General features: G+C 49.7%; 1 protein-coding gene across 1 annotated transcript in view; it reads right to left on the reverse strand.

The window, feature by feature from the left end:
- MYOCD (myocardin) overlaps positions 1–26,889 on the reverse strand; it is a 220,424-nt gene that overhangs the window by 87,769 nt on the left and 105,766 nt on the right. The window contains exon 2 of the mRNA XM_066332145.1: positions 10,301–10,521. Within this exon, the coding sequence (XP_066188242.1) occupies positions 10,301–10,439 (139 nt within the window). The 5' untranslated portion in view covers positions 10,440–10,521. The remainder of the gene's footprint in view (positions 1–10,300; positions 10,522–26,889) is intronic.

Raw genomic sequence — 26,889 nt, forward strand, 5'->3', positions numbered from 1 at the left:
CCAAGGCTTCAATTATCTGAGCTGAAGTTGCAAATTCTGTAAGCCATCTTAATGCTTGCTCTTGGAAGTTCTCATTTTGAGCAGTGACTGTGCCAGGGCAGCAGACAGGAGATGTTTGCAGGGCTGGGCTTGAATGTGAAGAATGTCCAGCCTGGTGGCACTCCATTCACAGACATTCTAATTGAGATTTATTGCCTCAGCTTGGGATGATGCAGAACTCCCTCCTGAGTGACACAAATCCAGAGGAGACCATGGAGATGCTCTGAGGGCTGGAGCTCCTCTGCTCTGGAGCCAGGCTGGGAGGGCTGGGGGTGTTCTGGAGAAAAGAAGGTTCCAGGGAGAGCTCAGAGGTCCTTTCATGGACTAAAGAGGCTCCAGGAGAGCTGGAGAGGGACTTGGGACAGGGACATGGGGTGCCAGGATAAAGGGGAATGGTTTCCCAGTGCCAGAGGGCAGAGATGGATGGGGTATTGGGAAGGAATTGTTCTCTGTAAGGATGGGCAGGCCCTGGCACAGGGTGCCCAGAGCAGCTGTGGCTGCCCCTGGATCCCTGGCAGTGCCCAAGGCCAGGCTGGACAGAGCTTGGAGCAGCCTGGGACAGTGGAAGGTGTCCCCGACCATGGCAGGGGATTGGAATGAGATGAGTTTAAGGTCTCTTCCATCCCAAACCTTTCTGTGGCTCTGTGATTCTGATACCTGCTGGAACTTCTCGGCGAGACTGAAGGCATTCTTCCTTCAAAAAGAGTCTCTTGGCAGCTCTCTTCTGCTTCCAAATGGCCTCAATTGCAAACAGATGGTCATAATTCTGAAACCCCAAGAACCTCAAGGTTCTGCAGCATGCTTGAAAGCATCTTCAGGAATCCCTGGCGAGATCTCCAGTGTGACAATGATGTTTATGGACTACGTGCATCCATCAGGAAGGGACCTGTCATGTTTATGTTAACGTTACTATTCCTCTTCTTCTCCTAACATCTTTGCTAGCAACCATCCTCCTCCTGAGCACTGCTCTGGTGGTTTGCAACTGCATCCTGAGTACAGAACGTGCAGTGCTTCCCCTGCTGGCTCCATGTTAGTCTCTCCTGTGAGCAATTTGGACACCAATACTGTGACAAATCCACCCCCACCTTGGTCTGCATGCCTGTCACTGAGCAGCAAACCATGGCTGCTCGTAGCTGCAGGCGACAGCAGCGCTGGCAGCCCAGTGCTCCTGCTGCTGGGGCAGAGCTGCTCTGGTTGGGAACAGCCCAGAGCCTGTTCCAGCCCTGCTCCGTGCTCCTCCAGGACTCCCTGCTCCTCATCCTCTCACAAACACAAGGGTCACTGCTCAGTGTGCACAGCCCTCCTGATGACACCCCATAATTAACAGTGTATTTATGTCCCAGCCCTTCTTTTTCTTCTCCTTTTCCCCTCCCCTGGGCAGCTGGGAGCTGTGCTTTGTCTCAGCAGTGCTGCTCAAGGCTTGTGTCACATTTCTGCAGGGTCTCTGACATCCTGACCATTTCAGCCATCCCTGCCCAAAATGTGTCCCACCAAGGACAATGTCTATTGTCCTGCAGCCTGGCCAGAGCAGCACTTGTGGGGCTGTGGTTTTGGGAGAAGCACCCATAAAAGGAACAAACCAAAATTCAGTGCCCTGAGCTGATCAGTGTTTAACATTCACTGCTCACAGCAGTGGGTGCTCTACCCCTGAAGCCACCAGCCCCTGCAGCTCTGAAGGTGCTGCTCACCTCCAGGAGGTTTAACAAGTGCTTGGGAGCTCTCCAGCCAGCCCTGCAGCATCAGAAGGATGCAGACAGTGAACAGAGAGGAGATGGCCTTGTGTTCAGAGGTGATGGGGCTGCCTGGTCCATGTGGAATTGCAGCCATGGCCATGATGGTGGGTAGTCACAAGATGTAGTGTTTGGCAATTTTTCACACCAGACAGGAATCACCACCCTGTGCAAGGCTCCTGCCCTGTCCACTGGTGCTTAGGACACTCATTCAGGGCAGCAGTTTTGGTCTCAGTGAGTTTTGTCATCCACGAGCATCTTCCCAAGTGTGTGCCCACCTGGAAAGGCCAGGAGCTCTCCAGCTGGCATGATGGGTGAGGGGCACACTGAGCTGAGCCCCTCCCTGGAGCTCACAGCTGGGGCAGAAGGGTTTGTGTGGCGCTCAGCAATACTGGAAGGAGTGTACAGGCTCTAGCCCAGTCCCAGGGGTCTGGAAAAGCCCAGTGAAGCTGTAACCACATGGATCTCCTGTGTCTCCACTTCTCAGCCTCCAGCATTGACTGTCCCTGGGCAGTAGGACTTAATGGGATGGGGGAATGAGGAGGAGGCAGCAGAGACTTCGTGTATCTTCTGAGAGATGAAATGCAGGGCAAATAAGGGGTGTGCAGATCTGGGGTTGCAGCAGTAGCTCTGGAGAGATGCTGCTGCTCAGCAGCGTCTGAAGGAACAGCCCTCTCCCTGCAGAGTTCTCTATGGCCACGCCAGAAACAGGCCCAATTTGGCCCTAAATGCACATATAATAAAGGCACAGCTGTGAATTTCTTCTCTTGGCATTTTAAAATATATGAGCTGGTTTGCACAACCCCAGTAGGATGCAGCTTTTCTCATCCATGGAGCTCTGCTCCACACACCACCCTAACAAACTACTGGGAAGCAGCCACAGCACTAAACATCTGTGCAGACACGTTGTGCCAGATGTTACCAGAAGGCAGTGCAGCAGTGGGTCTGGAAATGGATTCCTGGAAGTGCCACCCCATTTATCCCGCCCAGAACCAGCCCTGAGAAAGCAGGATCTACAACAAACATGGGAACAGAGCACAAGGGCTACCATCACATCCTATCTCTCCTTGGGGAGATTTTGTCCCACCAGTGGAGCAACTGGGCACACAAGGGAGGGCAGATGGAGCTGCTGGGACTGGAATATCAAAGGAAAGGAGGAACCAGCCCCAGCCAACTCCACATCACCAACAGATCTCCCACAGAGGTCTTCCTGGCTGCTGGTTAGCCCTGGGTGCAGGCTTATCTCTCCCTCTCTCTCCCGATGAGGTCAGTGGCTCTGGCTGCAGTGTCAGCACACAAGCGTGGGCCCAGCAGTGGTATGGATCATGGGGTCCTGCACTGTCTCCTCCCAGCCCCAGAGCAGTCAGGATCCCACCCTGACTTCTGAAACTTCTCCTCTGGGCTTTGCCAGTGAGTCAAACGCCACAGTGGAAGTGCACATGAACCACTGGCCCATCCCCTCTGCAGCAAGGGGGAGGCCAGCCCCAGTTCCCCAGGTCCTGGCTCACCACGGAGGGTGGACACAGCTCCTCAAGGAGCCCGGAACCCTGTGGCACTGCCCTCCCAGCTGCCTGAGCAAGACCCACACCCAGAACCTGACCCTGCTCCACGTGGGGAGCCCCTGGTCCCAGTCCACTCTCCCTCCTCACAGCAGAGGCGCTCCCCAGGCACCTCACCCCGGGCTGCCTGCACTGATGACAATTTCCACGAAGTCAGCTGAAATAAGAGCTGGGAGGATGCCTTGAGGAGTGTTGTGGTGCCCAGTGGTTGCTGTGCCAGTGGTGCAGAGCACGGGCAGCTCGGGGCTGTGCCTGCGGGGTCCCGGCTCACGGATTGCGCACACAGACACGCACGCACATCTTACGTACATGCTCTCCTCCTTGTCCCCTCATTGAAAAAGTCACTCAGAGGGAAAATATGTTTCCTCTTTGTGAATGGGCAGATCTAACACAGATGGTGCATTAACTGGAAACATCTTGTGTTCCAGTCTGCTTGTAGATTCGCTCTGTTCAAGAACAGACGGCTCCATTTATGATCATCTCTCCAGTGCTCCCAATCTTTGCAGCTTGGAGATACCTGGCTAAATCCTGTGTCAAATCATCACCTCTTCCCCTCTTCCTAGCACTACCAAAGCAGAGGTTTCAAGGCTATCAGTGTCAGCAGTGAGGCACTGGGTGTAACCTGCTGGTGTGGAGCAAGACTGCCTTGGCACTGGACTGCAATGGAACCTACAGTACTTTGTGTCTTCTGAGGCAGCTTTCTGTGACCCTCTGGGCTTGCTGCTCACACCTGAGAGCACTAAGGCAGCTGAGCATGAACCACGGGCCAGGGAAACTTCCCTAGATGTTTCTGCATAAAGGTATCATTTTCTTTTATATAAGATATCTTTTGAAGGAACAAGTGAATCCGTCCTGAAAACTTGAAGTGCTGGAGATTGCAAAAAGTCCCCAGACAAACTAGCCTAAGAGATAAATTACCCTGAAGAACTATTTAAGCTTCATTTCTTAGTCCAATTTTCAATTAGGCTATCTTACCTAGCGAGTTCCTGCAATAGGTGTCTTTCCCTGTTGGAATCTGCTCGGATACATGCATGCTTCCTAACTGTGATGTGGTGGATGTTCCCATTAGCCTCCAGAAATAATTTTTTTCTAGAATCCTTCTGATTTTTTGGTGCCAACGAGCCTAAAGTGCCCCCAAGTCCTGCAGGTTAAGCACTCACAGAGACAACATCGTGTTATTCTTGCAAGAGGATGTTTCCTTTTTATCATTTCGAGACTATCAGGTTTCATACCACAGATCACCGTTTCAGCCCCAAGTTTCACGTGTCCAGATATCATTCACATGCCATTCATCAGGCTCAATCATGAATTAAGAACTGTGTCCTGGATTGAACTTTACCCTTCACTCACCTCTCAAAATCAGCTGTGAAAGAGAGGGAGATGCTGAACACAACCTGACGGCAGGTGCTCTGAGCAAGGGCCTCAAGAATGTGCAAATCGTTGAAGCAACACAGAAATAACCACAAATATAAACAAGATGAAACAAAAACTCAAACTGTGCACGGAGCTATGAGCGCTCTTTCCCCAGTGCAGCAGGGAAAGGAAATCCTATAATCACTGACACACTCTATTTAACCACAGGCATGGTTACAAGGGAAGGACAAGGCAGAGCCTGGGTATGGAGTGCTAGGGCTGGATGGGCAGTGAGGTGAGGGGACCCAGTTTGGGGGTTCAATCCTGCTGGGTGCCGTGCAATAATCTGGAGCAGTGGAAGACGTCCCTGCCCATGGCAGGAGATGGAACTGGATAAACTTTAAGGTCTCTTCCAACCCAAAGCATTCTGTGATTCCATGAAAATGAGATTTCAGGTGACTGTCAGGCTACTCAGGAGGTGGCTGCAGGAGGCAAAGACCAATCTGTCCATGAGAGGAGTTCTCTGCATGTTCTCTGCCATCTCTGTCTGAGTGCATCCCAGTGTGTCAGAAACTGGGAGAAAACATTTCTGCAGTGTAGCCCCCCCTTGACAAGGCAGTTCCTTTATCCCGCAAACTGCAGCTAGCAAGGGCCAGGAGCCAAGAGCAATGCCGATCATGAGGTGTCAGGAAACGTTTGCCATGACTTCATCCTTAAAATAACCCCTGTAGACATTTTGCTCGGCAGAGAAATGTCCTACCCAACCTCTAGGTGCACAAAGGAGCTCAGACCCCCGAGGAGGAATGATGGGTCAGACAATGAATTCCTGTGAAATGATAACCTAACTCCAGATGACCAACAGGGAATGGAGTGGCCCAAGGGAGAGTCTTTGTCCTCTGCCACCACTGCTTTGATTGCTGAGCCAGGCTCAAAGTTTGGGACAGCTTTGAGGCATGCAGGCAAGTGGGGTTCTTCCCTCCAGCTGGCTTAAAGAAAATAGTAGATCCTTGGAAACAAATAGACCTCTTGGTGTCTTAATAGGAAAGTGATGTGTGTGGTGCTTGTGCAAGCGAGACACAACTCAGAGCTCTGTTATGGAAATTTTCCTCTGTGACAAATATGTTATGAATGACTTGTCTTGAAAACATGCCAGCATGTAGGTGCTGCTATCACAACATTCAGTGACTTTAACTTACTGTGAGCGTTCCTGTGATAAATCATGGAAAACCTTGCTTGGGCTATCTTTAGTCACTGCACTGTTTCACTCTCACAAGTCACTCACGGCTCTAAAAATACAGTTTATATCACTGGATTCCTGGAATTCCTTTAGTTCTTACATTCTGATTTAAGTGGCATTAAAGCTGGGCTGCGCAGTCCGAGGCTGCAGGGTGATGTTTCACTGTGGATTAGATATCACCTGGGTTCAATACAGGGTTTGCAATATTTATTTGATTTGGATCCAAAGGCAATTTGAAGAAATCTTCCTGTAGATACACCTCTTACCTGGCTATGTGGAACAAGGGTTAGATTTTGCCTGGGACTAGATAGTAATTTAATAACCATTCCAATATAGAATTAAACTAAAACACATGCTCACCACAAGAACTGAGTTGAGACTGGGGTTTTCCCCTCAAAACCTGGAGCTATCTGGTCTCTTCTGGCCTCTGCACTGTGATCTTGTATTCGCTTCTAGGACAGACATCTCTCTCTCTTCTTTTAGTTTCACTTACACATCTTTCATAGTAGTTATTGATTCAGAAACACCAAGAACAAGAAAGTCTTGACCTCCCACCAGCCTCTCTGGATTTGATTACCAGCTCACCAGTGATGGATAGTCTGAGCAGAATTTAATGCTTTCTAATTTTCCTTGATAGGGTCTACGAAGCACGTTACTTTTTTTTTTATCCCAACTGGCAGCTCAACAAAGCCCAGCAATATAAAGCTCCATTTGTGTAATAAACTGCTGTACAATCTACTACTTATGAACACATGCCCTGAAAATGTGCAACCTTTCTGCACATTACATTAAACACAAACCAGATGGGCACTGGAAAATCCTCCCCTTTGTTGCAGTGGGCTGAAGGGGCTGGTGGTCAGAAGGTCTGTTTCACTACACAAATAAATACAGGAGTTTAACTACATTATTCTCCAAAATCAGCAATGGGAAACCTATGTGGAAACATTATGAGCAGTTTGCAAAGCCATTACTGAAGTGGTGTAGGCACAGAGGAGCCCTCCATGTCTCCTACCTGCAGTAGCCAGGCAGTGCCTGAGATCCAGAGCCTTCACCTGCAGTCAGAGCTGACACCCAGACTTGGAGGCACATGGGTGGAGGCAAATGGGTGAAATCAATCTCTTCTTTAAAGGTTGCCTGGGTCAGAGCTGGGCATTTAAACTCTGATAACGACTGCAGAGAAATAGAGCCCTCCAGAGCGGGCTGAGCTCATGCTGAGCAGTTTCTGAGGCAGAGAAACCTCATCAGCTCAGACAGGATGTCTCACACTTTGATAGCTCCATGAGTGAAATCCATCTCAGTCTCAGAGTCCCAGGACAGGGAACAAGGGAATTTACTGTCCCTGGGCTGTACCAAAGGACACCTCACTCTTCACTTTGAGCACACTCACTAAGACACTTCTGGAGGAGCTGCTTTGTAGAGCCTCTGCAGGGGCTGCTCACTGTATCAAGAATTATCTTACTGCTTTTTTGCCTTTGTGTGCAACCAAATCAGCCTAGGGAGCAACAGAGGTGTGGGCAGGACATGGTGTGTCCTCACTCTGAGGGGTGCCACGTGCCTCAGCAGTGTCCCTGCACGGAGAGATGGAATAGGGTAATGGATGGAATGGAATTGGTTCAGAGATGGGGTCGCCATGCTGAGGTCAATGGCAGGATGCAGGATCCAGTGCCCAGCCAAGGCCATGCACAATGGAGAGCACAGGGGCTCTAGACCTCACCTCCAAACCCATCAGCACTGTGAATTTAGGAAGACCCAGAACGTCCCCTGAGGCTGTCCTGACACAGCAGGTGACAGCTCTGCCTGGCTCAGTCCAGGGCAGACCAGAGCTTAAGGGGAAACGATGTCCCTGGGCACAGAAACCCTGTGGGATTGGTCACAGTCATGGTAAGAGGGCAGCCTGGCAGTGTTCCATCCCAGGGCAGGACAGGGCTGGGCCTGGGGGAGCACTGGGCAGCCAGAGGTCACAATTCTTGCTTGTTATAGAGGTAACAGTCCCCATTTTCCAGGATTTATGCACACAGTCCTGGGATTTTGTAGGCTCTGCCAAATGGGCTTTCTGCTCGCTCAAAGGTGGTTTATTTTTACAAATTTAAATGAAATCCCCTCAGCCATTTTTGAATAATACTAGAGTTAAAAAGACTATTTTCCTATTTAAAAATATTCTAGCTAGACTGTTTTTATTAAATCAAAGTTAAGTCAAATAAAGATGGTGGTTTGAAAGTTCAGGCTTGGGCAGGAGCTGGTCCTCACTGAGGAGCTGTGCCCTTGACAGATGGGTGTCTGTCTGATGCCCACCCTCTTTCCATGGGTGCAAAGAGCACAGAACAAAGGGAAGATCCTGCCTGGCTGAGGTGTGCACACCTGTACCCTCGGGAGGAGGAGCTGGGGGTGACACACCTCGCACTTGCTTTTCCTTACACGCCCTGGAAGATTCCTAAAGACAACAGATGGAAGCTTCTTCCACTTCACCTAACTCATTCCCAGGCATTGTGTCCTTCAGTGGGACCATCGTGGATGAGGGTCCCTGCTGTCCTCTCTGTGTGTGGGATGAAGTGGGAGTGCTGAACCCCCCCGTGGGGTTGCCCTTCATGAGGGTGGGCTATGAGGAGACACTGATGCCTTGTTTTTGTCCCCAAGTCACTCCCAACAACTGACCCCACACCGAGGGACGGGGTAGAAGTTCCTTGTTGTGACATCTCAACAAATGGCACTGAGGGGGACTGGAAGACTGTGTCTTTGGCAGGGACAAATCTGCTTTAGGGCTCTGTGGAGGGCAGCCTGTGGGATGTCCCTTCCCAGTTTCATCCCCAGATCACCAGGCTGCTCCACCGGCCCTGCAGGAGCTGTCACAGCACGGAATGTGACATCAAAGGCAAGCCCAGGTGCCGCATGACGTGTGTGACACTTGGCAGGCCTTCCAGCCCCCGAGATGATGTGAGATGAAGGGAGCCGGCTGTTCCCAAACGGGGAGGGCAGGAGGAGCCCAGCCCCTGTGCTGTCTAAACGTGCTGAAGAAAGGGGAACGGAGCAGAGCAAAGGGCTGGAGGGGTGCTCAGGCTGTCAGGGGGCTCTTCTCACTTACAGAGGGCAAACAGCCCAGTGTGGAGGGGCTGCAGGGATGGAGCCATGTCCTGGTGGGCCACCAACCCTGGGGCCAGGTGCCAGGCAGGTGCTGGCACTGCTGCAGGGCTTAGGGCAGCCACTACCTGCACATCTGCAGGTTGTGCTGGCAGCCTGTGGGCATCTGGAGATGCTTCTTTCTTTGCCTTCCCATAACAAAAACAAGGTGTGGAAAATGGAGATAAAAAGTGAGGATATGAAACGAACATTTTCCTTCATGTCACTAAACAGTTTGTCCCTTTACAAGTGCCTGTTGTTACTGTGTGATCTTAGGTACACTTTAATATCTGGGGCTGTAGGAAAGAGGAGTCCTCGGGTGTGACTGAGTCTGACTCTCTGCTGTTTTACTCCAGTCTGACACCAGTACATTGCCATGATGACATCATTTGGATTATTTCTGATTTATAACGATTGAGAAAAATTGGGTCCCGTACAATAATGCAAACAATCAAAGACACAAAGCAAAAATAATGCCTTTGGGCTGCACTTTCCCATTGCATGATGTTTTGAGGACTTAATGTTGAAAGCCTTAGAGTGCACAAAAGGAATTTTCTTCATTTCATATATTATACAGTTGCCTGAAAGAAATGGCAAACAACTCCTCAGCCTAAGCATGATTTGCACGGGCTCAGTTGTGGGGTTTTTCTGTCCATCAGCTTTCTACCTACAGATCTCCACTGAAACTCAGAGCAGTATCTGCCAGCAAGAGTAGCTGCTGTGCCCATGACTCCACAAATGGCCCTTGCACAGGCCTGTGCCAAATTCTGCTCTCTGTTACATGAATCTGAAGCAATTTTGGTGAAGATCAGGTTTTCTGGATCACTCAGTACTTGGTGAGAGCAGAGCAGTCTGTTGGGGTCTTGGCAAATCCAATACCTTTGTCATTTCTTCTGCACTGATCAACTTCACATCACCCTAATTCCCCAGGAATTCCACTGGTGTGATCAGAACACCGTTCTTTTCCTAAGACATTGAAATTCCACATTTCAGCCAAAATCACACCAAACACTTGGATCACAAAGAACATGCATCAAAAGTGACAAAGAGCATTAAGGCCTGTCCCCAGAAATACTGAGATCAGGCCCCACTTCCATTAAAACTTAAAATTGTGCCATCTGATGGCGAGACGTTCCATGGCAAACACCCTCAAAGCACCACACGTAAAAATAGCAATGAACCAAAAATCCAGCACAAACCAGAGAGGTTAAACCAGCCTGGATCCCTTCTCCATTCTCATTTTTGTCACCACCAGGTGAGGAACTCACCGTTCTTCCTCTCTGCAAAGGGCGGGGGCTGGAGCTTGGTGCCATCCCTCACTTCACTGGCTGGTTTTTCCTTGGGGGCCTTCTCCTCTTCATTCCCAGCTGGTGCACTCTTGTGGTCCTGTTTGATCACACCATTCATCACCGTGCCTGGAGGGACCTGTCCAGATTCTGGCTGCTCCACTTTGGATGGTCAGGGAGAGGAGCAGGTGCCAAAGTGACTTCTGGAAGAGAAGAGGAACAGGTAAGGACAAATTCCCAAAGCAGTCTGGGGAGCAGCAGGTGAAGACTGGAATTTGTGAGGTGATCAGACCACAAACAACTAATTACTGACAGTCTGCATAGGAAAACCATAGGATTCCCTATTGGCTGCTTGATTCTCCTTGTCTTCTGGACACCTGACTGCTTTTTTGGGGGGATTTCTGTCGCCCTGATCTTTTTCAGCCTTCTGATGTTTGCATTTTTGTAGTAGAGTTTCTCACAAATTTTCATGTAAACAAAGTGATTGTTTCACTCCTTTCTTGAGGAGAGACAATTGATGGACTTCTAGTTTGACCAGTGGGGTTGGAGAGGTAGAAACCTCATCTTCCAATCCCTGGTCATTGTCCAAAATCTATATAAGCCAAAGTAGAAAATAAGCTGTTCTCTTTTTGTCCTGAAGACCTGAGTGCGTGCATCTCATTTATTTTGTGTCCTTTAGCAACAGATTTCCACCCATGGGCACAGAATATTTGCAGAAAGTCTTCCTTCAAAACACACAGCTCTGGAGAACCCCTATGAGAGAGCTCTTGAACTGTTAGAGATCCACAAATTGGAACAGTCTCCCTCTACATGACTCTGGTTTGCTGAGAAAACTGGAATAAATGACAGGAACAATTCCACACAATCCAGAGGACGCTGCTAATGATGTGATACAGCCAGCAAATGAAAACAGCAAATATCAGTCAGCTTTTACACCAGGAAGTGCACAAACACCCTGCGAACTAAAAATATGTGTGCAAAACCTGTTCTCTGACATCAAACTTATGATTAGCACCCACCAGATTTAAAGGCTTTATGAAGAATTCAAGCATGTAAGGTACAAAATTTTGAGAGTTTTTGGAGGACGGAAGAGTTGGGGGTTTTTTTACTACACTGTTCTACTTCAAGATTTATGTGCGGTTTGTGGTCAAAATACATCACAAAAACTCTTAAAAAATTTTGCAAAATCAGGTTGTGCTTCTACAGATCTTTGGGCAGGTGACAACCCCATCTCACCAGAAGAATGGATAGAAAGGTGCAGCTTACACCAAACATGTTTGTGGGATGCAGGCAGATGGCCCAGGAGGGGCTGTGATACTGAGCACATCAGGGGAAAGCTGCAGGGACCATTTCAACAGAGCATTGTCTGAAAAATCTCCAGATGCTGAGTGAAAGTGAATGCCTCTAAGAATCAGCACCAGCTCCTAATGAGTCCCATCAGGAAAGAGCTGAGGAGAGCTAAAAAAGGTCATTTGTAGAGAACAAGAATAGAAAAGTGTAAGATTGATTCAGTGATAAAATCTGATTTAATACAAAAAAGTTACCAATTTACTGTATAAGGAAGTAGGAGCAGTGCATTGCACATGATACCATCTCCTCCACACTGTGTGAGCCAGGACCCTCACACCCCTCTCCCCACCCTGCACCAGCAGGGATTTTGCCATCTGCTCTCTCGTCCACCTCACTGTCAGCCCCACCTGCTGCAGCTTTTCCTGTCCCACCAGCTGCAGCTCAGACCCTGTGTCTGTCTGTCCTGCCTCGCTCTGAGTTTCCCTGCTGCCACATTTCACACAGGGTGCCTAGGAAGGGGGTCCCAGGGGTGCCTGTGTCACTTTGTCCCTCTGCAGGGACCACAAAGCTGTGCCCATGTGAATCACTGGGACAGGCTGTGTCTGTACCCAGGGCTCAGAAACACAGTGCAGACCCAGCCCTTCCCTTCTGCTGTCTGCTCCCCATCACCCTCCTGAGCCAAATTATTCCTGCCAAAGCCTGGCATGCTGCCACTGCCCATGCAAACAGCCCTGCAGGCACCCAGATAGGCCAGGCCTGTGCTGTGCTGCATCTCTGAACAGACAATTCCATCTGCCACGTCTGCTCCAGCATTTTAGCCCCCTTGAGCAGCTCCAGGTCTCCTGTCCAGTGGCTGCTGTGCAATGCTCCATCCCCACTGTGGTGATCCACCCACTGCTGGCTGTGGGGCTGCAGACCCACTTTGACAAAAACAGCGTGAGCCCCTAAACTCTTTATTTAATTCACGACTAGCGTGGAACATTCAATAAGTGTTTACATTGCTGTTTTAAAATGAAAATTTTTTTTTTAAAAAACTTCTTGAAGTTTGCTGATACGATGCATCTTTCCAGTGGGAACAGAGGGTGATGACAGGACAATCCAGCAAACTGCATCTGCTTACAAAAATGAGACTTTGTTCAACCGAACACTAAATCTTTGATAAATTAGTCAGGGCTTTGGTGACGTACATGTTGAACCAATATGACAGTTTTATATGGATTATGATTATTAATGTTTTTCAAAAATAGAGAGCCTGAGCCAAACATCCAGTGTCGAAGCTGCAAGACCACCAGCCGAGGCGAAATCTTACAGGAAGGCTTCTTGCAGGCTCTGTGTACAATCCCTCTTCACACTCGGAGCATATGCAACATTTTAATTTGCAATGAGTGTGCCGGGGTCTTCATGTCTGAGCCAGAAGGTCACCCTGCGACCCCACAGACAAAGGCTTCACAGCACACTCAAGCATCACTGGCTCAGTGGTGGGTTTGGATTTTTTGTTTTGTTTTGTTTTTTTTCTGGAGTGAAATTTGGCCTCAAAACATTCCACATTGTTCCCTCGTTTAGGCTGAACTGATTGTATTTACAAAGCTTAGACACACTTTTGAGCCTCAGAGCACATCTCCCATCAAACACTGCTGCCAACACATCAACTGCAAGGCTAGACACAGTACAGGTCATGTTCCATCTCTCCCTGCCTTTAAATTTTAAATTCCTCAAGCTGGACTATCATGGTACATCATGGGTGCTTGTGGGCACTGCAGGGCCAGAAACAGATGCCTTGGGAAGGCTGACCTGAAAGAGAGACTGGACAGAGCTAAGGGAATAAAGTAGATATTTATTGAAAGGCCTTTAGACAAGAGCCTGGCCAGGGCTACACCCAAGGTGGGCCCAAAATGGTCACAAAATGGGTGGCCGGTCACAAAATTTTTTGTTTTTATAAGTTTTGGTCCATTTGTATATTGGGATTTAATTGTCCAGTTACAGCTTCAGGTTGTGAGGTCCCATCCTCCTTGTTCCTCCTTTCAGCCCACCCTTGTTCGTGCTTTTGGGCTGAAAGTTGTCCTTGGTGTGCAGCAGGAGGAGGATTTGTTTTGTGTCCCTGCTGTGTGCAGAGCTGAGTGACACTGACTGTGAGCTCAGAGCTGCACCCCTGGGCAGCACAGAACCTGAAATACATGAAAGCTGAAACTTAAGGCATCATTTCCTTGCAAGACACTGAAACGCTCTAGAGGACACAGCTGGTTTGGAAGGAGCAGCCTCCTTGTTTCCTGCCTGAGAAGCAGTGCAGCACGGAGGGGGTTCAGCCTCGCCTCCCCCTTTTCATTCTCCCTCCCCAAGGCCCAGGTGAGGCTTGGTCGATTCTACAAACAGGTGAAGTTTAACAAGGACAAATGCCAGGTGGCACTGGGGTGGGGCAGTGCTGGATGTGTGCACAGACTGGGGAAGGAGAGGCTGGAGAACAGCTGTGGAAAGGGACCTGGGAGTGCTGCTCCGTGGCCAGCTGGGTCTGAGCCAGGAGGGACATCCATGTCCTGGGGACATCAGGCTCAGCATGGCCAGGGGAGAGAGGGGATTGTCCCACTCTGTCCTGGGCTGGGGCAGCCTCACCTCGAGTGCTGGGGCAGTTTTGGGTGCCGTGACCCAAGAAGAACCTAAAGAGAGCATCTGAATGAAGGACACAAAGGTGGTGAAGGGCCTTGGGGGGCCACACGAGGAGTGCCTGAGGGCACTTGGGTTTTTCAGCTGGAGCAGAGGACACTGAGGTCAGACCTCCCTGCGGGCTGCAGCTCCTGCCAAGGGACAGCTCCAGTCTCTGCTCCCTGTGACAGGGACAGGACACAAGGGAATGGCACCCTTGGGTGCTGCCACCTCCCACTCCTCCTTCCTGAGGAGGTAATGGAGCAGCACAGCTGGAAAGGCTGCTCCTCACCATGCCCCTTCATGTCCCCTAACCCTGTTCCCCTGTCCCCTAACCCTGCTCCCCTGTCCCCCAGGCAGCCAGTGCAGTGCCCACAGATACCACAGACTGTTTGGAGCCTGTCCTGCTAGGGCAGATAATTGGATAATTCTAATTTTATTTTTTTTTTTTTTACGTTTTAAACTTTTTTCTTAAGGAAAAATGAACTGAACCATTGAAATGAAAAATTATTTTTAGAAATGGGGGAAAACTTTATCTCCCTGAGAAACAGCTTTGGCTTCAGCAGCTCATCTTCCAGAAAACTAATTTTTTGGCTGGAAAACTCCTAAACTGAAAAATTCACTGTTCAGGTCTTAGCAATCCCCCTCACACCTCAGGTCTCCACATGTCAAGCAAGTTCCTGGATTACTTTTTTTTTTTTTCCTAAGTTTCCAAGAGTGAGCTTCCTGCCAAGGTGAGTACCAGAAATACCAGAGCTCGGATCTGCCACTCCCTGGAGCTAAATCAACACCTCCTGAGCCCTCCTCTGGGATCTAACACAGGGACAGACACTTCCTCTGCTTCCTCTACTCAGTGCCACTGCTGTCCCACAAATGCACCTTAACAATCCCTAAAGGAAAGGAAAATAGGAGATGGAGCATCTACAGCAGCTGGACTTGAAGCATCTCTGCAGGATTGGGAGCCCTGGCTCCTGCAGGAGCCTGTGTAGGATTGGACACAACACCTTGAGGTGCACTTGGCTGCTCACATGTAGAAATGTCTTCAGGAATGACACTTTCAGGAGGCTGGGTCTTGCTTGGGTTATGGTGATGCAGCTCTGATGGTCTGCACTGTTCTTCCCTGCCCAGCATGGCCCTGCATCTCACCCTCACCTTCCACCCTCTCACCTTTCCCCTGTGCCACTCCTGCGTTCCCTGAGGTGGGATTGAGCACAGCTTGCACTTCCTCATATCTGATCCACCAAACCTTCCCATGTTTTGCTGTTTGCTCTACTGGAGGTTGAAGTGGAAATAAATACATTTGGCTTCAATGCACGTGCAGCTCCTCTTAAGCAATCGTGACCCACCATAAAACTTTAAATACACAAGGAGAAAAACCAGGAGAGAGATGTTCAGAGATGCAGTTCAGCCTTATCAAATTCTTCACGTGTTTGTTGTGGTGTGTTTGTGTTCCTGGGCTTCTGCTTGCAGGAATGTTGCTGATAAAACCATCTCACTAAACATGGACTTGGTGTGTTTTAGCTGGTGTTTACAGTGCTCAGGCAGCACGAGCAGCTCTGGATTCCTGGGGGCAAATACCCCGTGAACATTTTCACTGGCTTGTTGCAAATACTGATCAAGTCCTGCTGTGCACAAGCTCTGCAGGAATCCTGCCTGCTCCTCCTTAGAGCCATGGCAGGTTTGGCAAGGCAACTGTGACCACTTGCCCCTACGCCCAGAACAAGAGGTCTTTTCTCCTCTGAGACCCCCCTGGGCTGCCAGGGCACGCACCACTGCTATGATCTCATGGACTGCCCTTGCAGACCACGTCCCTGTTGGAGAATTCCCCTCAGTGAACTTCCTCTTGCCTCCTCAGGGATGCAGAAAACCCCATCCTGTGACGGCTCTGAGGGTGATGGAGCCCGCAGGCCATTTCCCACAGATCTGCACATTCCTCCCGTGCCCTGGAGAAGTGACCTGCTCACCACTTCAGCTCCACCAGAGGAGCTGCAGGGCAGGGGGGGTGCCTGGATCCACTGGGCTTTCCCAGTGGAGAGGAAAATCCAGCTTCCACAAGCCTGGATCCACCCCCCCTTCATCAACAACTTATCCCATGCAGCTTCTTGTGCAACCCCTCCATGGGGGCAGTGCCAAATCCAGCAAACAGAGCTGTGTGAACCATAAAATCTCCACTTGGGCCAAACCCGCCCAGCTTTGGTCACAGTGTGACCCCCACGCTCTCTTGGCGAGGTTTGCCAGCTGCTTGCACCCCCAGGCATTTTAGGATAGAATCTCCTTCCCAGCCTCCAAACTCAGTGCTGGTGTCTGCTCCAAGCTGCCCACAGCCTTGGACAGCAGGGAAGAGCCCAGTGATGGGAAGTGGCAGTGTCTTCATCCAGGACAGCTCCTGGCCTTCAGCCTGGGCTGGGTGAGGAGAGACAGGGGCTGTTCTCAGAGGAAAAGCTCAGCTCTGTCCTCAGCCCCCTCCTGTTGAGGTGTTTTGAAAAGGAGTGAATGAATTTTCCTTTTTTTTTTTTTTTTTTTTTTTTTTTTGTTTTTTTTTTTTTTTTTTTTTTTTTTTTTTTTTTAATAGAAAGAAGTTTTTTAAGTGGTGGAAAATAGCGGAGGAATAGTGATCAGGAACTTGGTTATTACTTCAGATCCTCCCAAGGTCTACCTCTCTGTCAGTACTCAAATGGGCTGAAAACATCTAGGACGAAATCAGACTGACAAACTGCAGGTCTAAAATAATCCATCTTCATGAAGACTACTCAAGAACTGATTCCCTGCTTGTGGATCCATGTCCACGGCACATCTGCTGGCACCCAAAGATCCCTCCCAGCAGAAGGACTCCCTCATGCTGCACCATGAGCATGGGCAGGCTGGTGTGAGCTCTGCAAGGTGATTTATTTTATTCAGAAGATAATGTGGGGAATTCCTGCCATGTACAGCACTGCAGGTGTGGTGCATCTGATAGAGAGAGAAGACAGAGAAAATTCTTGAAGAAAAGAGGGTTCTGGTGACACCACAGAGCCTCTTCCAGTGCCTAAAGGGGCTCCAAGGGAGCCAGAGAAGGATTTGGTACAAGAGCCTGGAGTGACAGGACAAGGGGAAATGGCTTTAAGCTGAAGGAGAGTAAATATACATTAGATATAGGGACAAATATGTGGGGTGGTGTGAGTGTGGGCAGGCCCAGAGTAGCTGTGGCTGCCCCTGGATCCCTGGAAGTGTCCAAGGCCAGGTTGGACACTGGGGCTTGGAGCAGCCTGGGACAGTGCGAAGTGTCCCTGCCCATAGTGTTCAGCCCCAGCTTCATTTGAAGTCTCTTCCTTCACAGAAACTTGGGAAAAGAGTATTTTTTTGGTCTAAATAGTATGTAACACAGCCCTGACCACCTTACTGACAGTAAAGCCCTCCCCACATCACACACTGCAACAGAAGAGACACATCAGTGTCACTGGGAGGGAAAATCTGAGCTCTTGAACATCATGTAGTCCAAGAGTGCAGGGAATTTTGGAAAATATCTGTGTAAATGACTGATCAGCACCATACTCAGGGGTTCTTGACAGGCTCTGTGAAGAGACAGAGTGGAGGGAGGACCCCCATTTTAGACCCATTACCCTCAAATCAAATGCTGCTGCCTTCTCTTGTGGCAGCAGCACTGCTGCTCAGCACAGGCTCTGTGTTGGCACAGAGGCAGCCCCAGCTCCTGGCACCCTCCAGGGGTGGCAGGGCCCAACATGGTGTGAGTGATGGATGGATGGAGGTGTAAAGGATGGATGGCCACGGGAATGCTGGGACACTGCCCTGTGCTCCAGACACACAGCAAAGGCTCCAGACGGAAAGGGGGAAAAACAGACTCATCCACAGAGGGTGAAAATGAAAGCTTTGAGACAAGGAGCAGAACCCGACTGGGCAGAGACACTGCAGGAATTGTGGGAGTAAAATTTTGCTTCTGATGTCAGAGGCAGAGGAGAAGCCATCATGCTGACATGAGGCAGCCTGGGCACTGCAGCTGCCTCAGCTCCTGCTTATGTACAGCCCTTATCCAAGGCTGCTCATGGCAACAGCACTGAAGGCATGAATGCAGACCCAAGGCAGGGACTTCAGCCTTCCTGCTGGTTTGTGCTGCCTAAATCCCCATGACACAACCCTGTGAGGACTCCAGCACTTTTCCCCAGTGCCCTGTGCTCAGCTTTGATATTTAATTTGATAAGGCTGAACTGCATCTCTGAACATCTCTCTCCTTGTTTTTCTCCTTGTATATTTTAAGTTTTACTGTGGGTCACAAACGCTTAAGAGGAGCTGCACGTGCATCGAAGCCAAATGTATTTATTTCCACTTCAGCCTCCAGTAGAGCTGAACTGAGTAGAACTGGCTCCTGTGCCAGTCCCTTGCCACTACAGGCAGCCTGCTGTGCCATTCACAACCTCCATCCACGAGAGGTGGAACACTCAGAAGGCCAAAGCTACAACCCTAGTCCCTACAGCCCCAGGAATGCTGTTACAATGGATGAAGAAGTTGGGTTGGGGCTGAGCCATGGCACAATGTGGGAACTTACAGTGGTCAGAAAACAGATTTTAGGCTCCAGGCAATGGCTTGAAGCCTGTGAGAAGACTGGGCACCTAACATTCTCATTCTGGCCTGGAAAATCATGAGGAGGAGCCCAATCCCTGTAGATAACCTCCTCCTGGTGTTTTCCCAATTTGTTTACTGGTAAAGATTTTTACAAGAAGGTGGTACCCTAGAGGACCAATCGTATTCATTGCACCCAAACACTGTATAAAAAGATTCTGTCTTTCAATAAACTTTGCTATAATGCCTTCTGAAGAAATCAGAGTTCTGTGTGTTGTCACATGAGCCATCCTGAATTGTAACAATAGCACAAACCTCCACAGTCACCCACAGGTCAGTCCTGCCCACGAGCCAGCCCTGGGCTACCACCAGCACATCAAATTTTGTCAGCTGGGGCTGTGGTCTCTGCATTTGTCTCAGGATTAAGAGAGTCTGCAGGAAAGATGGAGAGACACTCACAAAAATCTGTAGTGACAAGACAAAGGTGGAATGGCTTCACACTGACAGAGATCAGATCAGAGCTTAGATCAGATAATAAGAAAAATAGGAAAATCAGATAATAGGAAAAAAAAAAATTCTTCCCTGTGAGGGTGGTGAGGCCCTGGCACAGGCTGTCCAGCCTGTCCCATCCCTGCAAGTGTTCAGAGCCAGGCTGGATGGGACCTGGAACAACCTGGAATAGTGAAAGTGTGGCCATGGCAGGAAATGGATGGGCTTTAAGAACCCTTCCAACACAAACCATTCTGTGATTAGATTTTTTTATGATTAGAAGCATTTAAGTATTGCAGTTCATGGGCTACCTGGCATTTGCCACCAGTCCTTAGCCCTGCTCTTGTGCCCAGGGTTATTTCTGTGGTGAAACAGTCTGCTAAAAATACTGTTAGAACTTTACTGGACAACACATGCAGATAGTTCTGAATTAGATAAAACATCTTATGAATCTGGACCATACTTGTAGATTTTTAAGTAATCTTAAAATAAACTCAAAAATCTTAAAATAAGCAGTAACGTTCTAAGTATGCTGAAAAGGCTCAAAAAGCAGTTATCAGCCTCAGATTTGTTCTTGCTGCTTGCTCTGTTTGCAGAACTGCTTTCAGGCTAATCTTGTGAATTTTCCGGGTCTGACTCGTCAGTGCTGTGTGCTGGGCTTGGTGGGGCTTGGATCACACCAGGTACAGGGTCCTGCACACCTGGGGACAGCCCTGCTCCAGCAGCCTTGGCAGAACGAAGCTTCTGAGAAAAATTGCACTTTTTTCTAAGCTATGATTTGATTTCATTTCATTCTGTTTAATTTATAAACCCTTAACAATGAGCTGTTTCTGCTGGTGGCAGTGCAACCTGGGCTGGCTGTAAACCATGCTCCTAAATCAAAGGAACTGTATTGTTTTCAGAATTTGATTTAAATCCAGCCCCAACAAAAAACTTGTGGTTTTCAGCTTTTCCAGTGGCATGGGAATCCCTGGTCTCTGGAAGTGACCCTGGTACTTAGCATTGCCAGCATCACTGTTGTCATTAACATTGGCACTGCCCTCAGCACCAAGTCATGGTGCCTCCCCACACTTCTGCAGGAAAACGTTGGCTTCTCTTGTAGATCGTGTTGATGTCCTTGGTTATGGGTGCAGCATTAAATTGTGTCCTAATTTTGCAGTGTTTGTAGTTATGTCTGACCTTTGTCTCCCTTATTTTGTTACATTTTAGAAATGCAATAAACAAAATCTCTCTGAAAGAGAGAAAATACAGCAGGGATTTGAAATGGAAAACAAGCACAAACTGGACCCATGCCTCTTCCTCAGATGCCAGGGGAGGAGAAGGAACAAACACTGTTAATACAGTGCTGAGGGCGGGTCTCAAATAGAAGGCAGCAGCAGTTCTGCAGCCTGGGATGGTCCCGCTGCCCAGCACAGGGGCCTCGCCAGCTTCAGTTGGCAGAGGGAGCATCCAGTGAGTGGGAAAGGCCACAGACTGACCCAGCAGGGCTTTGGGAAAGGTCCCAGACTGCTGGCAGAGGACTGGTGCCCACGGGGTGTGTTCCTGCTGCAGCAGGGACTAACCTGAGCCAGGCTGTGGAGCAGTCCTAAGCGTTGGGTGTGTGGTGACACCGTGACACTTCTCCAGCCCAGTGCCTGTGGCTCTGAACCCTGAATAAAAACGTGTCTCGTGACAAGGGTCAAGTCCAAAGCTGCATTTCAGGCTGGTGGCCTAGAGCATCTCCTCCTTTGGTTACCCCAGAAAGCAAAGTGGCCAGGAAGGGAAGAGCAGCTGCTGGTCTTTGTAGAACCTGTCACCCTCTTGCTCAGAGTCCAGTGAAACTCTCCATGGCTGGACTTCTGTCTCCTGCCCTCGACTGTTGGCATGGGCAGCAGATGGACAGGGCAAAAAAGCCCAAGTGATAAGTGGGAGAGACCAGGGCAGAGGTTTGGTGTGTATCCTGTGCCATCCACTGCCACAGCACACATTAACAGAGCCGCCAGATAAGAATTTCTAACAGGAAACCCCCTGAGAGAAAGCAGTGCACAGCCTGTGTCCATTGGACACAGCTTGTGTCCATTGATGATTTTAAAATACAGTTTAATATAGAGAAGACTTAAGAGAAAGTGCCCACCGCCACATGGCAGGTTCAAAGGGAGTAAGAAGTGAGAATGTACAGTTTAGATCCGCTCCACAGCACTTTGCTCCTGAGCCATGCATTCTCCACTAAGCCCACAGAGGTCAGCAGTGCTGGGAGCAGGACTTTGACTGCAGGGCACACCTGGACTGGACCTGTGCTGTGAGAGGATTCCCTCTCCTGTGTCTGTGCTACCATGGATCAGCGTTGAGCCCTACACATTTCACCAGAGCAGACCATTTTCTGAAAAATGCATTGTTGCAACCACCCTTCCCATCCTCACAGGAAAGAATTTCTTCCTAACAGCCAATCTAAACCTCCTCTCTGTCAGTTTAAGGTCATTTCTCCTCGTCCTGTCACTCCAGGCCCTTGTAAATTGTCTCTCTCCATTTCCCTTGCCTTCTCTCAGGCATTGAAAAGCCACAATGAGGTCACCCCAAAGTTTCTCTTCTCCAGGCCGAGCAACCCCAATTGTCTCAGCCTTTTCTCTCAGACAGAGACCAAAGTAGTTAAAAATCCACCTGTTCTCCCCACACCCACAGCACTGTCACAAGTGAAACTCCTGGGTGAACCCAAGTGAACACCCACTTAACCCCATAAAAGATGGGAAAAATGGCACGTAGTCCTGACAGTTCAGCCAAGAGCAAAAGGCTCCAAGCCCAAAAAAACCATCTTATTGTGGGTAAGGTGCCTCACACAGGCACACAGCAGTGCTCTGACAGGGCAGCAGCAGTGCAGCAGATCCAGATCCCATCGCCACCCAAGAGGCTGTGAAAGTGAGTAAGCTCCACTCTCCATCCCAGAAGGCAAGGCTGCACCAGGAGGAAGGAAAACGTGTGGTTCCTTAAGGCAACTCAGAGCCTGGGATGATAAACCGTAGTGCAATACGGAATATCAAGAACTAAAGAACCGCTTTTTTAAAGCATGCTCCCAGGGATACAAACAAATGAAACATTCAAGGCCCATTATCCCACGACTTAATTTTTCACTCTAGGATCATTTCTGTCACGTCATGAAATCCCTTCCATTAACTTATCAAGTTCCATCTACAAACAGCCCAGGCTCCTTGCCCCTACTTTCCGGTTTGGAAGGCTGTTCAAGAACGTTGCTCTCCTACTGGCTAGAAATTTTAATAACTCCTGCAGTCTAAATTTATCTGCAAAATCACCCAGACTCAAAGCACCAGGCCTGTGACCAAAACGGGCCATGTTTAGGTAAGTACAGGTGGGATTACTGCAAGAGGCAAGGCTTGGCATTAATTGGAACTCCAGGTCCAGTTACAGATCTCATGACTGGTCCCTCTTATTTCACTGACCATGAGCCACAGCTTTCTGAAACATCCAAGAAAACAGGAAAATGTGCCAGGGGTTGTACTGGCTAACATGATGTTTGAAATTTTCCTACTAATGTCCAATTACTCAGTGCCAGGTTGGACAGGGCTTGGAGCAATTTGGTGCAGTGGAAGTGGGCTGGAATGAGATGATGTTTAAGGTTCCTACCAACCCAAACCACCCTGTGCTTCCATGATTCCAAGGCAAAAATTCCTCCTATGGAAAGCTACAGGAGGATATTCTGATACTGGGTGGCTGAGTGATAGAAATGCAAATGAAAAGTAATGTTCATGGGCAAAAACAGTCCAAAGAGAAGACCTATAACAATGACCAAAAGAGAGGTGAAATGGGCTGAGACCCTTGGTTTGGAAGGAGAAGGCTGGGGCAGGAAACCTCAGTCTGAGGGACTGCCCAGTCAGGAATGGTCCAAACAGCATCAATGAGAAATTGCTGCACACTACAGGAACTAGGGAGAACCAAGGAAGTGCTTAAGCAAGAGATTTAACTAAAAAATATCCCAAAAAACCCAAAACAAAACAACAAAACCAAATAAAAAAAAAAACAAAACCAAAAAGACCAAACCACCACAACAACAACAAACCCTCAAAAAAACACCGAAAGCAGATTTTTTCTATTCTTGCCTTGACTTTATCTCTCCCACAGTTTTCACTGTACCAGGGCCAAAGGGTCTGCAGTGCTACCCAGTTCAGCTTCTGTGGCTGTCTGGTCTTCCACACTCAATCCCTTCCCAGTTACACTGTGGAGCTTTCTGCTGCAGGATGCTGCACACACCAAAAGCTTGGATGGTTCCAAAAGAACACATTTCGGGAAGAAATGCAAGGTATTAAACATGGAGATGCTCAGCCTGGATCAAGGAAACTCTGAGGGTTAGGAACAGATTTATGGGGAGAAGGGTCCACGCCCTCCTCCAGTCGTGTCCCTGTGGTTGGGACCTGCTGCTCAACCAAACTAAGCTGCCTTTTGTCCCCAGTGAAGTCCCTGTCTCACACAAATCCATGTGCTGCAGTGACAGCCTCCCCAATTTGGTGTGTGGCACAGTGCAGAGCAGGCAGGGAGGAGGAACAGGGATCAGGAAAGGATGGAGATTTGTGGCAAGGGCTCTTGAGGCCTGGCTGAGACTCAACGTGCCCACCAAATCTCCAAGGCTGCACTGTGGAGTTCTGTGGCCCCACTGCAGGTCCCTGCTGCCAAAGGACATTCCTCAGAGCTACTTGCTAAATAATGGAATCTAAATTTCCGCCTTCTTGTGGCAAAGTTAAAAAAAACAATAACATTAACCAAATTATACCCTGGTCTAAACAAAGGAGGGCCAGGACTGCCAATTTCACAATTACCCCAAATGGGTCTTAATATGACACAGATAAATACTTTCCAATTATCCAATGGAACAAGGCTGCCCTGGGGGAAATGGAGAACAATATATTACAGGGGCCAGAGACCCAGGGGATTCAGAATTCACACTCCACCACTCCTGCTGCAGTCCACACATGGCAGGGGAGAGAAGCAGCAGGGTGAGAGCCCATCCTCACCCATCCCCACGTGCTGCTGGCGGCACTGGTTTTCTGGCAGTGGGACAGGAGGGTCAGTGAGGGTGTTGAAGCTTCTGCTGACAAGGAAGCTGAGGATGGGCTCAGGGCCAGGGACTGGCTGCAGGGTATCAGGAGTGGCCCTGCTGTCCTCCCCATGGCTGCAGGGACAGGGTGATCTCTGTCCCAGCGCACACAGACCCCAGCCAGCTGCCTGGGGCCACAGAGGTGCTACTGCTGCTGGTGCTGGTGCTCCAGGTGTGATGCTCATCCAGGTGTGACGCTCCCCTTGCTGCCCACAGCTGCCAGGCTGTGTGAAAGCACAGTTTTGGGTCAGGGTGGGGACACATGAGGAGGGGATACAGGTGCTGTTGGTGCCCAGGCTGCTCTGTACTGAGCAGTGTACTCAGATGGCTCTCAGCAAGGTGTGCTTTGCTCTACTTTGGTCCTCACTGATGCAGCAGCACTTGCAGCATTTTGTCTTCCAAGACTGTAGCTCAGTCCTTCACCACCCCAGGCTAGCTGAACTACAAAATCTGAACCGGTCTGCGAGGGAACTGTGTGTTTCTGTGCTCTGCACAGCCAGGATGCATATGCATGTGTGTCCCTGGGAGCACAAAGCTGAGCTATTTCCCAGCAAGTTGTGTCCCTGCTGTGGGCAGGCTGAGCCCTGGGGAGGGGAGCAAAGCCCACACTGAGCTGAGAGGGCAGCTCCCTGCCCCGTGCTGCTCCAGGAGTGCTGGGGCCTTTCTCTCCCTGACATCCTTCTGCCCATCCAAAAGGGCTCAAGGACTAACCTGCAGCCTCGAACTCCAGGTTTGTCTACCCCTAAACCCCTCATCTCGCCTTCCAGGGAGCTGAGGTGCCAAGTGCTGTAACCATTGGGGGTATGGCAGAGGGGAGGACGTGGACATTGGTTACCTCAGAAACTCACAGAGGGGTGATTTTCTGATTCATATCAGACCCAGAACCAATGCTTTAGAATTACACACAGGCTTGTTGTTTTGGCAGAGTAACCAAAAGCAGATGCTGGATGGAGCAGCCAGCGAGATGCATCAAGACTCCCTGTGGGTGCTCACAGCCCAGCCACACAAACAACTGGTCTGAGGAGGGATTTCCTTCCTACCTAAAGCACCCTGCAGCCTGGCCCTCTCCTGTCCCCTCTTTCAGGGTCCATTTACCCCTTTGCTCTGACTCAGTGACAGCACATCCTGCATCCTCCCTGGTGCTCTGCAGGCATTTCCCCCCTGGCTGTGGTGGGCTTGGTGCAGAGGAAACTTTGTGGGGAACAGTGGGGCTGCACAGCCAGGGGCTCCCAAGGACAAACTCAGTTGTTATTTGCTGCCAAACCACCCATTTTCTCCCCCAGGCCCCTATCTCCTCTCTGCCTCTCACAGGTGAGCTGAGCCAAACACTGTCCCATGATCATTTTTGCAAATCCCTCTGTCTGCGTCCCCTTGCAGCCATGCAAAGCAGCTCCACGTCCTCTTTTGCTGCCATCAGCTCCAGGGTTGTGCACATGGCTCGTCCCACTCCCTGTGCAGCTGAACCACCTCAATCTGCTGAAAACCTCTACAGGAAAATCTGCCATCCCAAACCCCTCTGTTCCAGTCCTGCACTAGCTTGGAGCACCCATGGCCTCTTCCAAGCACATGGACAGGGACAGGGAGGCAAAACCTTCCCAAATATCCCTGTCCTCTTCCTGTACGGCCTTTCTTTCTCTGGGGCAATCTCCATGTCCCTGCAGGGCAAAGCCAGGCTGGTACATGTGGGCTTTTCCCGTGTCCTAACCTCGCCCCAGCTCCTGTCTGCAGAGGTTTTGGCTGCTGTTCTGTGGCCTAGGGTCCTGGGAGAGGTACTAGAAGTGCTGAGGGCAAAGCTGGGACTGCTGAGCACTGTCCTGGGGGACTCTCTTGCATTATTTAGTGCCTCCCAAGAATCATGTAAGTCCTGCTCAGGGCAAGTTTCTCCCCTGCCAGAAGTGGCAGTAGGGTTAGATGCAGAGAACTGAAGTGTGAGCAGGGCTGAGAGGACCACATGATCCTCTGCAACATCCCAAATCCTTCTGAGCCAGAACCTGTGATAGGCCTTTGAAGTCCCCAGTCTCTAACTCATGTTGGCATGATCCCTGATTGTAGGTGAGATCCACATATGTCTCCTGAGCCCAAGGAACTCAGCAACATGCTGCAGAGTGAAGCAGAAAGTGGTGTGCACTGGGAGAGAGAAAGGGAAGTGAAGGAATAAGGCAATAAAGTAAAGACATGAATTCATCCCTCTGGTCACCACCTCACACTGTCCCTGAGCTGGAGAAGAAGCCAGACACCCTTTCCTGATGCAGGTTGAACCTCTGCCTCCAAAGATGCTGCTCTGTGTGGCTGCCACCTGCACCTGGCCCCAGGTGTGTCAGAACTCCCTGTGCTGGAGCAGGAGCTGCTGAGCAACCTCTGTGCCACCCCAAGGTGGTTTTCAACCAGAACTAGGTACAGTTATTGAGGGATGAGCTTGGGGCTGCTCAGTGGAAACTCCATTGATTACTCTGTGTGGTACCTTCCCGACATCATGAACACCTCAGCCCCTGGGGAAAATCTGGGTTCTATCAGCTCTTAT

Source organism: Sylvia atricapilla, chromosome 18 (assembly GCF_009819655.1).
Source record: "Sylvia atricapilla isolate bSylAtr1 chromosome 18, bSylAtr1.pri, whole genome shotgun sequence".
Taxonomy (NCBI): domain Eukaryota; kingdom Metazoa; phylum Chordata; class Aves; order Passeriformes; family Sylviidae; genus Sylvia; species Sylvia atricapilla.